The sequence below is a fragment of the Anser brachyrhynchus genome, assembly GCF_964034855.1.
Source record: "Anser brachyrhynchus genome assembly, chromosome: 7".
Classification (NCBI taxonomy): Eukaryota; Metazoa; Chordata; class Aves; order Anseriformes; family Anatidae; genus Anser; species Anser brachyrhynchus.
In genome coordinates, this window is record NC_137701.1 from 34,954,657 (window position 1) to 34,967,068 (window position 12,412).

The following is a 12,412-nucleotide window of genomic DNA, read 5'->3' on the forward strand; positions in this document are numbered from 1 at the left end:
CTTTGTATGAGAAGCAGAAGCTCCAGATATCATTTTAAAACTCTTCTTTCAAGGGACTAATGAAAAGAATATACCACAGTAAGAATGCTCTTTATTATATTATAGGGGGGAACAAATGATAGAGGAAACTGTCAAAAATGCTGCAAATATCACTGTTAATATTTCTTTGTTTTCTCCTGAGAATTCCCTGCTAGTTACAGCCAGCTTCCTGTTTTAAACGCAATGCTATTTAATGAAAAAGGCTAAATAGAGGAAGTAGGTTTAAGTTTAAAAAGCTAAAGGTTGAAACAGAGAATGAAATTACTAAATTATTGTTCCTTTTTCTTTCTTTTGTTGCTTTCAAGGACACATTGCAGCAGAAATAACAGCTTTTCAGTGTCAATATTGTCAACATATAAAAAAAAAAATAGTACGACAGATTTTGCTGGCTTTAGAGAAAAGCCCAGGTGGCATTTTCCAAGACAGAAGAGCACATTGCAAGCACTTAATTCCACTGGTAAAAATTATTTAAAAAAAATTAAAGAATTTTAAGCCTTACTGAGCTTATCAACAGTATTTCATTGGCTGCCTATGATCAGTTCTGAACGGAGCTGAGGGACTCATTTCTGCACTGCAAAAGTAATGACGTAGCTCACTTAAAATGCTGCACAGAGGGATGACAGCTACATCTTTTGCTCGCCTGCCTTCTGTAATCTATTTATATGATTGTCCTTAGAAAGGGTTCCTCCCTCCAACTTGAGCGTTGCAGATATAAGAAATGTTAGCTGAAAAAAATCACAGAAATACTTTGGACCTCATCTTTAGAAACAGGTGTCTGTGAACACTTAAGTCAAAAAAACATTTTCACAGGAAGTTCTGCATAAAACAATCTTATCAAGTTTATTACCACAGGATGTTTTGTTTCAGTCATTAAGACAAAGTTTTTTATTGAGAGTTTGCCAAACCCTGAACTTGATTTTTATTACATTTATGGCATTCCAAAAATAAGATAATCATCTATGATTGAGTAGTTAACCATGCTGTACCCACGCACACTTGTGGTGTGAAAATTACACATGCATTCAGTCAAAACACCATGGAAAAAATAGCTTTTCTCTGTCTGAAAATTAGGCAGCACTCTTCCTTGTTATTAGAAGTTTAATGCTGATAAAACACATATGATGGAGGGGAAAAAAATACCAGACTATATGAAAAAGAAACTGTGTAATTATTACTGTAAAAAATAAATCTAAATGCTAGCCAATTTCACTGACAAAATCTACTGTTTTGAATATATGCAAAATTGTAGATATTTTTGTAAAGGTTCTTCTCTTCTCAAAACTTCTTTCATTCCAGGTTGCAAAACAGATTCAGATGGGTAAAGCTAAGCATTTCATATCAGAACTTCTTCTGCTCCCTCTATTTTAGAATGTACCTAGAGAAACTGATCATTAAACTAAAGCTGAGGGAAGCAAGCAGAGGGGAACGGGTACTCATGAAGTTAATGATTTTAAGCACATGAAACATAAAAACACATGAAAGATGCAAGGGATAAAAATGGGTTAAAATTTCATTAGGAACGCATTTGAAAGAAGTGTAAAGAGCAGTGCTACCTAGCAAATAGGAGACAAGGTAGTGGACAAGAACCTACAATGCCCATATTCAAACCCTCAAACTGAACTACAAACACACTACCAGGCCCTGGGGAATTTTATACCTTTATCTCCTTTTACCATATACGGTCTTCTTTTCCCCAAGTGTTAAGGGATAGCAAAAAGTTTGGATCCCATAATAAAAAGAGATGTAAATTATTACATTATATGCATAAAGGACTGACAATCAAAAACTCAAGTTTCAGCTTTAACTGAAACACTAGCTCTAAAGGTAAAACCTATAGATTTCATACTAACAACGGTAAATTTGGAAATCATTTTACTTAACAGAATGTTGGCACTTACACTTTCTCTCAAACTTTAATAGCTTCCAATTTCTTTCTTAACTAAAGTCTTCTGTCAATTTAATCCTCTCCCCAGATCTTTCTAAACACTGACAACAAAACCTGTGTGGAAGCCAAGCTATCTTCTGCGTTTGTACAAAATATATATTTATACTTTTCCTCTGCAAGGTCCCTAATTCTCTTTGATGGAGGAGATGTTATCTGACCCTAAGTCTCCAAACATAATGGTATGATACAGCAATAGAGATACTATTTATTGATTCTCTCATTTCACATGAGAAGAAAATCAAAGACACTCAAAGACACTTAATAAGAAAACAAAAGGACAAGTACAATAATACCTGAGACGAGCATTGCAGTATTTCTTGGCATATTCATTCCAAGTTCCGAATCTTTTTGGAAAAAGTGCCTCAATCTGCATGAAAAGCTGTATAAAAAAAGTGACAGTGACAAATTGCCTGCAAATGTAAGACTATTCAGAAATAATTCTCACTTATTACGTGATTATTGTGTTAAGCTTACATTCAGCAGTTGCACAGAAAATAACTACCTCAGCACATAAGCAAAGGACATTCCTTAAGGCTATGCACATGTCTTCAGGCGGGACTGCTGTATGAAGCCCTCAAAGAGCAGAGTACCCTGAACACCACAGCGGCGTTGGAGACTTGGAAAAGACAAACTGAACAAGAAAACAAGGACAAGAAAATATTCTTCCTAATAACAAAATATGTGTGATTTGCCAGGTACATAAACTTCTGCAAAGCATCATTGCAGGCATTCAATGCGCTGAAGTGGTAAGCAGTGTCCTGTTTATGTAAAAGAATGAGTGGGATTTTCATGTATTAAGTTCTACTTTAAAAAAAGGATGGTGTCATTACGGACCAGAAATTCCATACCTTTTTTCACAGCTGAGTAACGGGGCGGGAACAGTTTCGACAACCTTAACCAGAAAGAATCCTAACTTACAAACTGTTTTACTGTTAAAACTTTCTGGATTCAACGATGATAACTAGATCCAAGACCCATTGTTAAGGGAGCGCAGAGAAGACATCAAGACAGCAGTAGTCTGGAAGGCTCTCTGTAACTGTCTTTCCCTGTTATCCTCTTAAATCTACCGTATATTTTTGGACTAGATGATCTCCAGAGGTCCCTTCCAACCAAATTGCACCAGGGGAGGTTCAGGTTGGAAATGAGGAAACATTTCTTCTCAGAAAGAGCAGTCAGGCATTGGGATGGGAGGCCCAGGGAGGCAGTGGAGTCACCGTCCCTGGGGGTGTTCAAGGAAAGGTTGGACCTGGTGCTTAGGGACATGGTTTAGCAGGTGACATTGGTGGTAGGGGGATGGTTGGACCAGATGATCTTGGAGGGCTTTTCCAACCTTAATGATTCTGTGATTCTATGAAATGCACAAATATTTATTTTAAGCCCTCTAAGTTGCCTTGATACAAAATTAGATCCTATACTCCATTTATTTCTACATTTGATTAAAAAAAAAAGTTTCTTGGGTTCAGTATAAAATCCAAGAGATTTTTGTTTCTAATTTGCTTCTCCCCAGTTCCATAAATTGATCTTCCATCAAGGAAAACTCATAATTCTGGATAGCAACTAGCACTAGATAGATTTTTTCCACTTTTGCTATAGCAAAATTTTGCTATAAGTGAATGTTAGCAATAACAAAAAGACCAGAGAGAAACAAATTACTGCCTATATCAGATGAGGATACAGAAGACTTAATGCAAATTTGTGTCTACCAAGGATTCTCTTGCCCAGTAGAAACAAACAGTTCTCTCCTCAAGCCCTCTATTTTCTATTTCACCCAACAGTCTGGTCTGTTATGAGAAAGATTAATTTCTTATAAGAAACAGACCCAAGTCACCTGTGCATAAGCCTAAAATGAGTTTGTAAAACATCAATACAATCAAATTAAAGAACACTTTTTTTTACTTTCTCATTTGTGCTTCCTAATGTAGCTTGTGAATTGCTTTATTTTCTAATGCATATAATTGTACATATTCAAGAAAATTACAAAATTGTACACTCATTAGTGATACTATCCCTAAAAAAACACAGCATGCCAAATACCTCTTCAGGTCTTCCTAGAGCAGGAGTTCCAGTAAGAAGAATAGCTCTAACAGCTTTCTGCACAATTGGCAACAAGATCTTGCTGCGGGTGGCATTTCTGGATTTCATGTAGTGTGATTCATCAATCACAACTACCTTGAAGTTCTGCTTGTATAAAGTGTCTACTAAAGTCTGGGCATCAGAAGTTAACAGGCCATACCCCAGAATCGTCACTTTGCTGGTTGATATTCTCCTAGAAGAGAAAATCCAGAAGTTGTCTCAGTAAATTTTTATTGTAGGAAAATTAATATAGCAAAGGAATTATTAAACTAAATTAACTAGACTAATTAAACTAAAGCTGATTTTTTTTTAAGAAGGTATGTATGATACCTTTTAGATTGGTTAATTAGTAAGCTGTCAGGTTGGCTAATAATACATGCTTTTCATTTAAAAAAAATCTAGCATCTGACACTTCTAAATCACACACATTTCATACCTATTTTCAGAAGACACTGTTGTGTGAAATGAGCAGCTAAATAATACCATGCCCTTCTCTCACTTGCCCTCATCAAAGAAACAGGGGTAGAAAATACAATGAAAAAATCTTTGTGGGTTAAGGACTTTTTTTTAAAAAAAAACAAACAAGTATTTGAAAATAATTTCTTACTATACATATAAGAACATACCCAGGCCCAAGGCATGAATTGTTTTTAAAATCACTAGAGAGCACTGTGGCCCTTCAGAAGCCTTTGAGCAACACACGAACAGTTAAAGTTGTTAGACAAACAAGTTACCAGAACTCGAGTCTTAGCTGGTCTGTCCATCTGTCAGATGCTACTGCTCTGCTGGCATGATTTTTATTTGTTCCCCAGTAGCAATGGATCAAAAAACAATCCACTAAGTGGAATTTTATTACAGTACTTATGAGGAAGAAAGTACATGCATGTGCATATTCATGCTTCTGGATATGGAGGGAGAGGCAACGGTCAGAGTACCGGCACTGTGGCCAACACATTGCACCCTCTGGCTGCTACTGCGTAGATAAATGCAGCAACCAGAAAAACAAGGATTTCACCTCCTCTGTGGAGCATGGAGGAAAAGAAATCAGAAATAAAATTGTTTATTATTAGTTGAAACAGTTGATTCAAGAAATATCTCCTTTCAAATGTAGTTAGAAATGTTGACACCCTGAACTGATTCCTGAGTATATTTTAACCTGTTCACATTAAGCAGTTAAACAACGTTCAAGCACTAAATTTCACTGTTGAAGTTTTGAAGAAAAGCAAAGTATTGAACTGAGAGAAATCAAAGGCTGAACACAGAGAAGCACAATTTCCCAAAGTACAAACCAAGTGTAGCTGCTCTGTTTTTGCATTTTCTTGCAAATTAAAAAAAAAAATTAATTAGCTCAAGAGCTACCTCACTTACAGCTATGAAGCTTCTTGGGGGTTAAACAGAAAGCCTTATTTTTCCTCTTTTCTTGTTGCAAACAAAAATAAGTAATAATGGTTAAGGTCTACTCCTTTTAAAAAAAACTCAAAAGATAAAATGAACAGAATTCTGTTTGCCACTTACTTACTTTTTGTCATCATTTACCCTTATTTACCCTTATTCCACATTTCTCCTTTCTATATTCAGAACTATAAGCATGGAGTTTGTGTGCTTTTTAGTTGAAGAGCTAAAAAAAATAGGCTTATTAGATCTTTATTTTATTTCCTATGTTCCTATGAGAAAGTTATATTTTGACTATCAGTAACAACTATCCGTTGATTAAGCTTTTAAACATATTTCCAGTTGGATTTATGCTGTTACCACAAAGAAGGTTCCAAGTTACTGTCTTAGCATGTCTTGGCAGTCAAGTCACTTTCTGATACTCCTCTGAAAACACGGAGATCAATCTTCTATATCCAGAAGTTTTAGGACAATATCTAGACATTCCCATGAAATCAACCACGTCATTTACAGTAAAAGAGACTAAAAAAATACCCTTGTAATTCAGTATTTCCTCACAATAGGAGAGTTATTCTAATAGCACCCTAGACTTGTAGTCACACGCTGATGAATTTATGCTATTAAGTCTAAAGATAGAAAACTCAGGTCACAAGGAGCTTTGCAGTCACTTAGAGATACTTATTTTAACTTCTAAATTTTGTCAGTGCACTAAATAGAATATTAATGGTAATTACTTCCTTATTTTATAATGCATACCAGAAGTTTGCAAAAAACGTGCTCAAGCTGTTTTACAGAGACTAACAAATCCCACCTAATTCAACAGAGTTGACATAGAACTGAATATGTTCAATGAGAGACACACTCAAGTAACCAAATTTTAAGCAGGCAACCCTTGCTACTGTACAATCAGACCTCTCCATTTCAAAGGAGATGAGAAACAACCATAATTCCAACTCTCAACTGAAAGATATAGCACCTAATTTAAATATCTTTTATTTTGCTGGAATCCTTACCTTCCATTATGGCCATAATATATACTGTACCTTTTTCACATATATACTGCAATCAGGTCACAGAACGAAACAAGCCTTTCCATAGAAGACTAATGAACGTTACTCACCCAGTATCGGTTTTGTTCTGAATGATGATAATATCATCTGGAGAAAGTTCTGGAATCCACTTCTCCATCTCATCAACCCAAGGGTATCTCAGAGATGAAGGCACTACGATTAAGAGAGGCCATTCCTTTTTGTAGTAGTAGGAAATGGCAATTGCTTGAATTGTTTTACCTAGACCCATCTAGGAAAAGGAAAGGAAAAAAAAAAAAAAAAAAAAGAAGTCTGAGCTCAGAAAACACACTCAAGTCTCCAGAGCCTCTCTATTTTGCAAAAAATAAACCAGATACAGAAAACAAAACCAAAGAGTTAGTTTCATAGTATATATTTAATTGTCAATTTGTTACTACAGATAATCTTTCATGAAAAAAGATACTTCTCTTTAACAGGATTAATACATATTGCATATTTGGCTAGCTCATTAAAGCTAAAAAAGCATTTCCATTGATTTCAGAAGGTTTTTTACTCATTGCTTTAGTAGTATAGACTATAAGGGTAATCAAACTCTTCAACTTGTTAAGCTGCCAAAAGCATTTTAAAAAGACTACTCAAAGGAAAGATAATTCTTTCTTGAGGTTTTCAATAAGATTTTATATTGAAAATGTGTCAATTAATATAAAATATAATAATGATTATACCCTATTACAAAAATGCTTTTTTCTGTAGTAAGAAATTCTGCACTCAAATTTCCCTAATACGGAATAAATTCATATACTTGAAAATGTATACAGTCATGAATTTAATTAATAGTACTTGGTCCTTGTTGTTAGGAAAATTCTTCTTTGGAAGGCACATCTCTCTTTGGTACACAAATGTCTCCTAATCCATTAAAAAAAGCTATCTGTACAATTATAAAGTGCTAAAAATAAAAATCAAAATAAACTGCACTAAGATTTTAAGGACCTAACAGCATGAGATTTAGCCTAAATAGAATAAAAGTACCTTTCAAAGCTTTCTCAAAGCTTGTCTTAACCTCGTGTCAGATTTTTTTTTAATTAGGTATTTTCAGAATATCTACTGAATATCATACAAATTAGGCTTCCTTCACTGCCAACTGTTTTGCCCACATCCCTCAAACAAGAAAAATCACACCTGAATGAAGTACATTAAAACAAGAAAACTGGTGTTAAAGGAACAGGAACATCACTTACCTCATCAGCAATCATACACCTAAGCATGGAATGAGAAGAGAGGGGAAAAAAGGCAGAAACAAACAGTAAATATAACATATAAACCAATACTTATAAATTGCTTGCTATAAATTTAAGTTATGGATTTACCAAATCCAAAGGATTTCCTCTGTCACCAAGTGGAAAAAAAAGGTAGACTTCCTTTCTACAGCATCTTTGATATTAACTATAAATTTTGGAATAAATGCAAAAATAAGCACACCACTTACTCTACAATTTTATATTCAATTTATTAGTATTACTGAAGAACTTGCATTGAAGTTGAATTGCTGCTTTGGTCTAGTGCTATATTACATATAATCTTAAGAGACATTTTCAGCTTGACAAGTACATCTTGAGTTTTGTTGTCTTTCGGAAACAGCAATGGTTTTGCTGCTTCACAATTAAAGACTGTTTATATGTCTGACTGATTTAGAAAAAGCTGATTTCCAGAACGACCTCATTTGTTTTGAGATAGAAACAGACACCTTCTCACCTATTTCTCACCTAATTCTCACCTAATTGTACTAGCTAATCCATTAGAAAATGAACTCAATTTTTTTCCATTTTGGATCATTTAGTTAATGCTACTCCATTTAAAGACAATAATGAAAAGCCTACAGGCAAAACTAGTAAATGCTTTACATTTTCTAAATATCAAATGCCATCTTTGATATAAATTTCTTATAGGTATTTTAAGTTGCCTTAATATTTACATTTCTTAATTTGTATAGGATCTAGGGAACTTAAGAGCTTCTAGCACACAGAAGAAGTTTCTTCATAAATTTTTTGAGACTAAAAGAAGGACAAATGGGATTATTTGGTAGACATTTAGTTGTTTCATTAAATGGATAATGCCACAGCTTTCCAAACATCTGCCCTGAGCTATTTCACAAACTGAGCTCTTAGCTATTTCACAAACTTTTACCTCTGCTATTTTACAAGCTTATGCAAGCTGGAAAAAAAAATCCAAATAATAAAAACAAACAATAAGAACAACAACCACAAGAAAAAGCACCAAAAACAAAAAAGCAAACAAAACCAACAACACCACAACAATAAAGCCTATCCAATTTGAAAGCATTATCTAAAGAATTAAAAAAGTCTGTACTAACTCTTGTAATTAGCAGACGAAATAACTACATTAAATTCACACACCAACAAATTCAGAGGAAGCCAAATTCCAAGCAAAACCTGTGAACGTAATAAAGAGGAGTAGGAAAAAACCTACTCCCTATATGTCTTGCAGCAAGATGATGACTTAAATTCCCTTTTTTTCCTGTAGCAACAGCAGACTGCGTAAAACTATAGGCTTACAAAGAATTTTCTGACCAGAATCAATGCCGGGAGTTAAGAAGCAAGATCTAAAATAAGCTCAAAGTGTAAATTTCTGCAAGTTCGGAAGAAATGTCAGAGTTCAATAGCAATACCTGCTTGGGTTTCAGTTAAGTAATTGGCAATTAGATGAATCTTCCAGATATTAACTAATCTGGGAAACTTTTCAAGCACTGTATGATTTTCCAAGTTTTCATAAAACGTAAAGTGGAAGAATAATTCCCACCATTTCTTACCAGTGCCACACAAACAGCATGGGCTTAGTCAAACCACTGGCAAACATAGCACAGGGTGGTGTTGCTCAAACAAATGGCAGCAATAGATTGACAGCTGTATGCAGTCCATCACTGTGCTGGAGGATTTATATACGTTTACCGACAGGAAAGCACCAAGTCTCAGAAACATATTTCAAGCTCTAGAAGGGAACTGACTTCGCAGGCCACTCTGTTTATTTCCCCCCTGACTCAAGGGAAAAAAAACAAGACTTCTGCCTTGGTTTTTGGCTTCTAATCCCCAGGAGCTTTCACTCATAGACAAAAAATAGTCTTGATGAATTGCTCTGGATGAATTTCTTACCATGTCTTCCCACCCACTGCATCTTCTGAGGAAACTGAAATTCACCCTACTCTTATGCCACATAACTAGACATGCACCCCGTGCACCGTGCAACCCAAATGAAATGTTGCTTCTGTGAAAAAACTGGAGGCCTTCCAGGTCTCTGTATCTATAACCAAATTTAACACACCAAGATATAAAAATTCTGTATTTTGATAAACTTTTAAAGTAGCACAGAACTGCCTTTTCTTTGTGTTTGTATGTCAGGTACTCGGAAGTTCATGCAGCTACCCAACAGCACAACAGAAGCTCTCTCTTTGGCACAAACCCCAGCCACCTTACGCTAATGATTAATGCCTGCAGCAGCACCATCAGCTATGATCGTGGCCAATAACATACCTTTCGCCATGGGGCCAAAATGCATGGTTCTGGGGCAGACAACATACAGAGGGACTTGCAAGACATGACGTGCGGGATAACAATTTGATATTCTGAGAAATGTGGTATACTGTTGTTTACTCATTCAGCCTGACAGTACAGATTCAATGTCAACTAATTTCAACATTTTCTTTCAACTAACGTAAAAGAGTAATTCAAAATATATCTTATATAACTTCAGTTTTTATAAATAACTAACTACGTGTAATAGCTTTGTAACAACACCCCCCACTCCCCAGCAACACCCCCAGCTTTAACCATATATATTTTCTGATTTTTAGATGTTTTTCACTTCACACTTGGTAGGGATGGAATGATAAAACCAAAGAAAGAAAACATAAAATAAAACCACCAAATCCGCACGGATTTACAAAAAGGCAGGAAAAGAGTATTTTTTAGTAGCAACTCATGTCTGTGGAGCCTTCATGTTTGTGATTTGCAGCCAAGTGAAGACATTTATTTGCAGACAATTAATACACAGTTGTAATTTTAAAATAATGTCAGGTTTGATTTTTTTTTCCATGTAATACTCTTAGTTAATTGCTTCAACTGCAGTTTAGAAAACAAATCATCTTTCCTGCAGATTCTTTAAGAGGCCAACTGCTTTCAGGAGATTCATAATTTTTTAAAAACGGTTTGAAGTCTGAAATCAGCTGGAATGTGCAACCACCTAATGTTGCAGGACTTTTTAAACTCCTTAAACAAATAAAGAAAATGAGTAAGAAAATGAGTATACCAATCTGCTACAGAGCAGAGGCGTCGCAAGAATAAACCTAAAACACTCCTCAACAATACAGTATGTTTAATCCTAAAGAATAACAGAGCAAATATGTAAATACAGCAATATCCAAATTATGTTGCATCTGAGCATCTGCTAGTAAGGAATTGTGTTAAAGAGAACAAGAACACAAATGATCCTTGCCAACTTATACTGACAAATACAGTATTTCTCAGCATATCAACTTATATTTCAGTAGAGTTGTATAAATAATGAAACGTACATCATGTCACTTCAGACACGCATCTTCTGTAGAGAGACAATAAATCTATGTTAACATGAGCCACAGATTTTAAGAAACCAAAGTGAGAATATATAAGATCCTATTGTACTGGTTTTTGGCATATGTGAACCAACTACTTATACCTTCACTCTTTTTTTTTTTTTTTCCAGAGTAACAAGCTAAAATGAAGAAATTCAGAGTGATTTATGAATTGGTCTGACAATTAAAAGCTAAAGAGCAATCAAAATAAAAAGCCTTAAAAATATGTCAACCACTGGAACAGTTTTTTCCATTAAACATTTTTTTTCATTAGTTTACTGTAGCCACTTAAACTTTAGTGACTTGAATATCTGCAGAACAACAGGAAGTTGTCCTGTTTTGTTGTTTTCAATCATTTTCATGTTGTGCACATAGAATCTTCTGCTTTCATTAGCTTCAAATTAGTATGTCTTAAGTGAAACCTCTTATGTAGCAGAGACAAAAGTGCTGGCTTTAAAATATTTATAGAAACTCAGTTTCGTTGCTGGTAAATGAGTGGAAGCACAAAGTAACTGCCATCTTTTTATCCATGTAGTAACCACTCCTAAAAGATAAACGTGGTAAAGTGATCAACACAGTTTTAACTTCCTTGATTCTGCAGCGCAAATACAAAGAGATTCCACAGAAACACCTATATGCTTAAAAGAGCTACAGAATTAAGGACGGCAGCAATTAGAATTCTCATCAATACTCTAAATTCTAGCATAAGAAAAGTTGCTATTGACACATTTCCACTCTCTAGCTAATCTAGATTTTATTGTATACTGATCTATTTCTACACCTACCAGAAGAGAACAATTTTTTACAGCGTGTTTCAAAAATAATTTACTAGCATACTGGACATTATCATTTTTAACAAAGCATTATCCAGATTTTAATTAGTGGAAACTTATCTGGTCACTCGTGCACATTTGTCTAGGCTACTGAAAAATGCAAATTGATTCACAACATAAATAAGCTTTACCTGAACTTTGCTAAGCTCCTACACTGTAAGGCTGACTCTAGGTTTTGCTTTTAACGATCCTTTTCATAGCCTCTTGACACTATTCACATTTCCAGCTGTGATTCTAACACTCAGCACCCTGCTGATTAGGAAGAGCTGGATCTGGTGCACTTCTTCCTGCTAGGCAGCTATTGATAAAGTTTCCTGAACAGCCCTGCAAAATCAAGCAACGTTAGTTGAGAAGTATTAGAATTCAATGGAAACCTAGAATGAATGTACATCGGGTAAAATAAACAGATATTACAATGACGAAAGGAAAAAAAAAATTTGTTTTTTTTTGTTTGTTTCTTTTTTGGTGTTGTTTGTTT

General features: G+C 34.9%; 1 protein-coding gene across 4 annotated transcripts in view; it reads right to left on the reverse strand.

The window, feature by feature from the left end:
- Positions 1–12,412, reverse strand: part of ZRANB3 (zinc finger RANBP2-type containing 3) — a 50,089-nt gene that overhangs the window by 18,491 nt on the left and 19,186 nt on the right. For all 4 annotated transcript variants that reach the window (XM_080600744.1, XM_080600743.1, XM_080600746.1 and 1 more), the window contains 4 exons: positions 7,716–7,734; positions 6,570–6,748; positions 4,019–4,250; positions 2,278–2,363 (listed from right to left, as the gene is read on the reverse strand). In XM_080600744.1, coding sequence (XP_080456870.1) covers positions 2,278–2,363; positions 4,019–4,250; positions 6,570–6,748; positions 7,716–7,734 — 516 coding nt within the window. The remainder of the gene's footprint in view (positions 1–2,277; positions 2,364–4,018; positions 4,251–6,569; positions 6,749–7,715; positions 7,735–12,412) is intronic.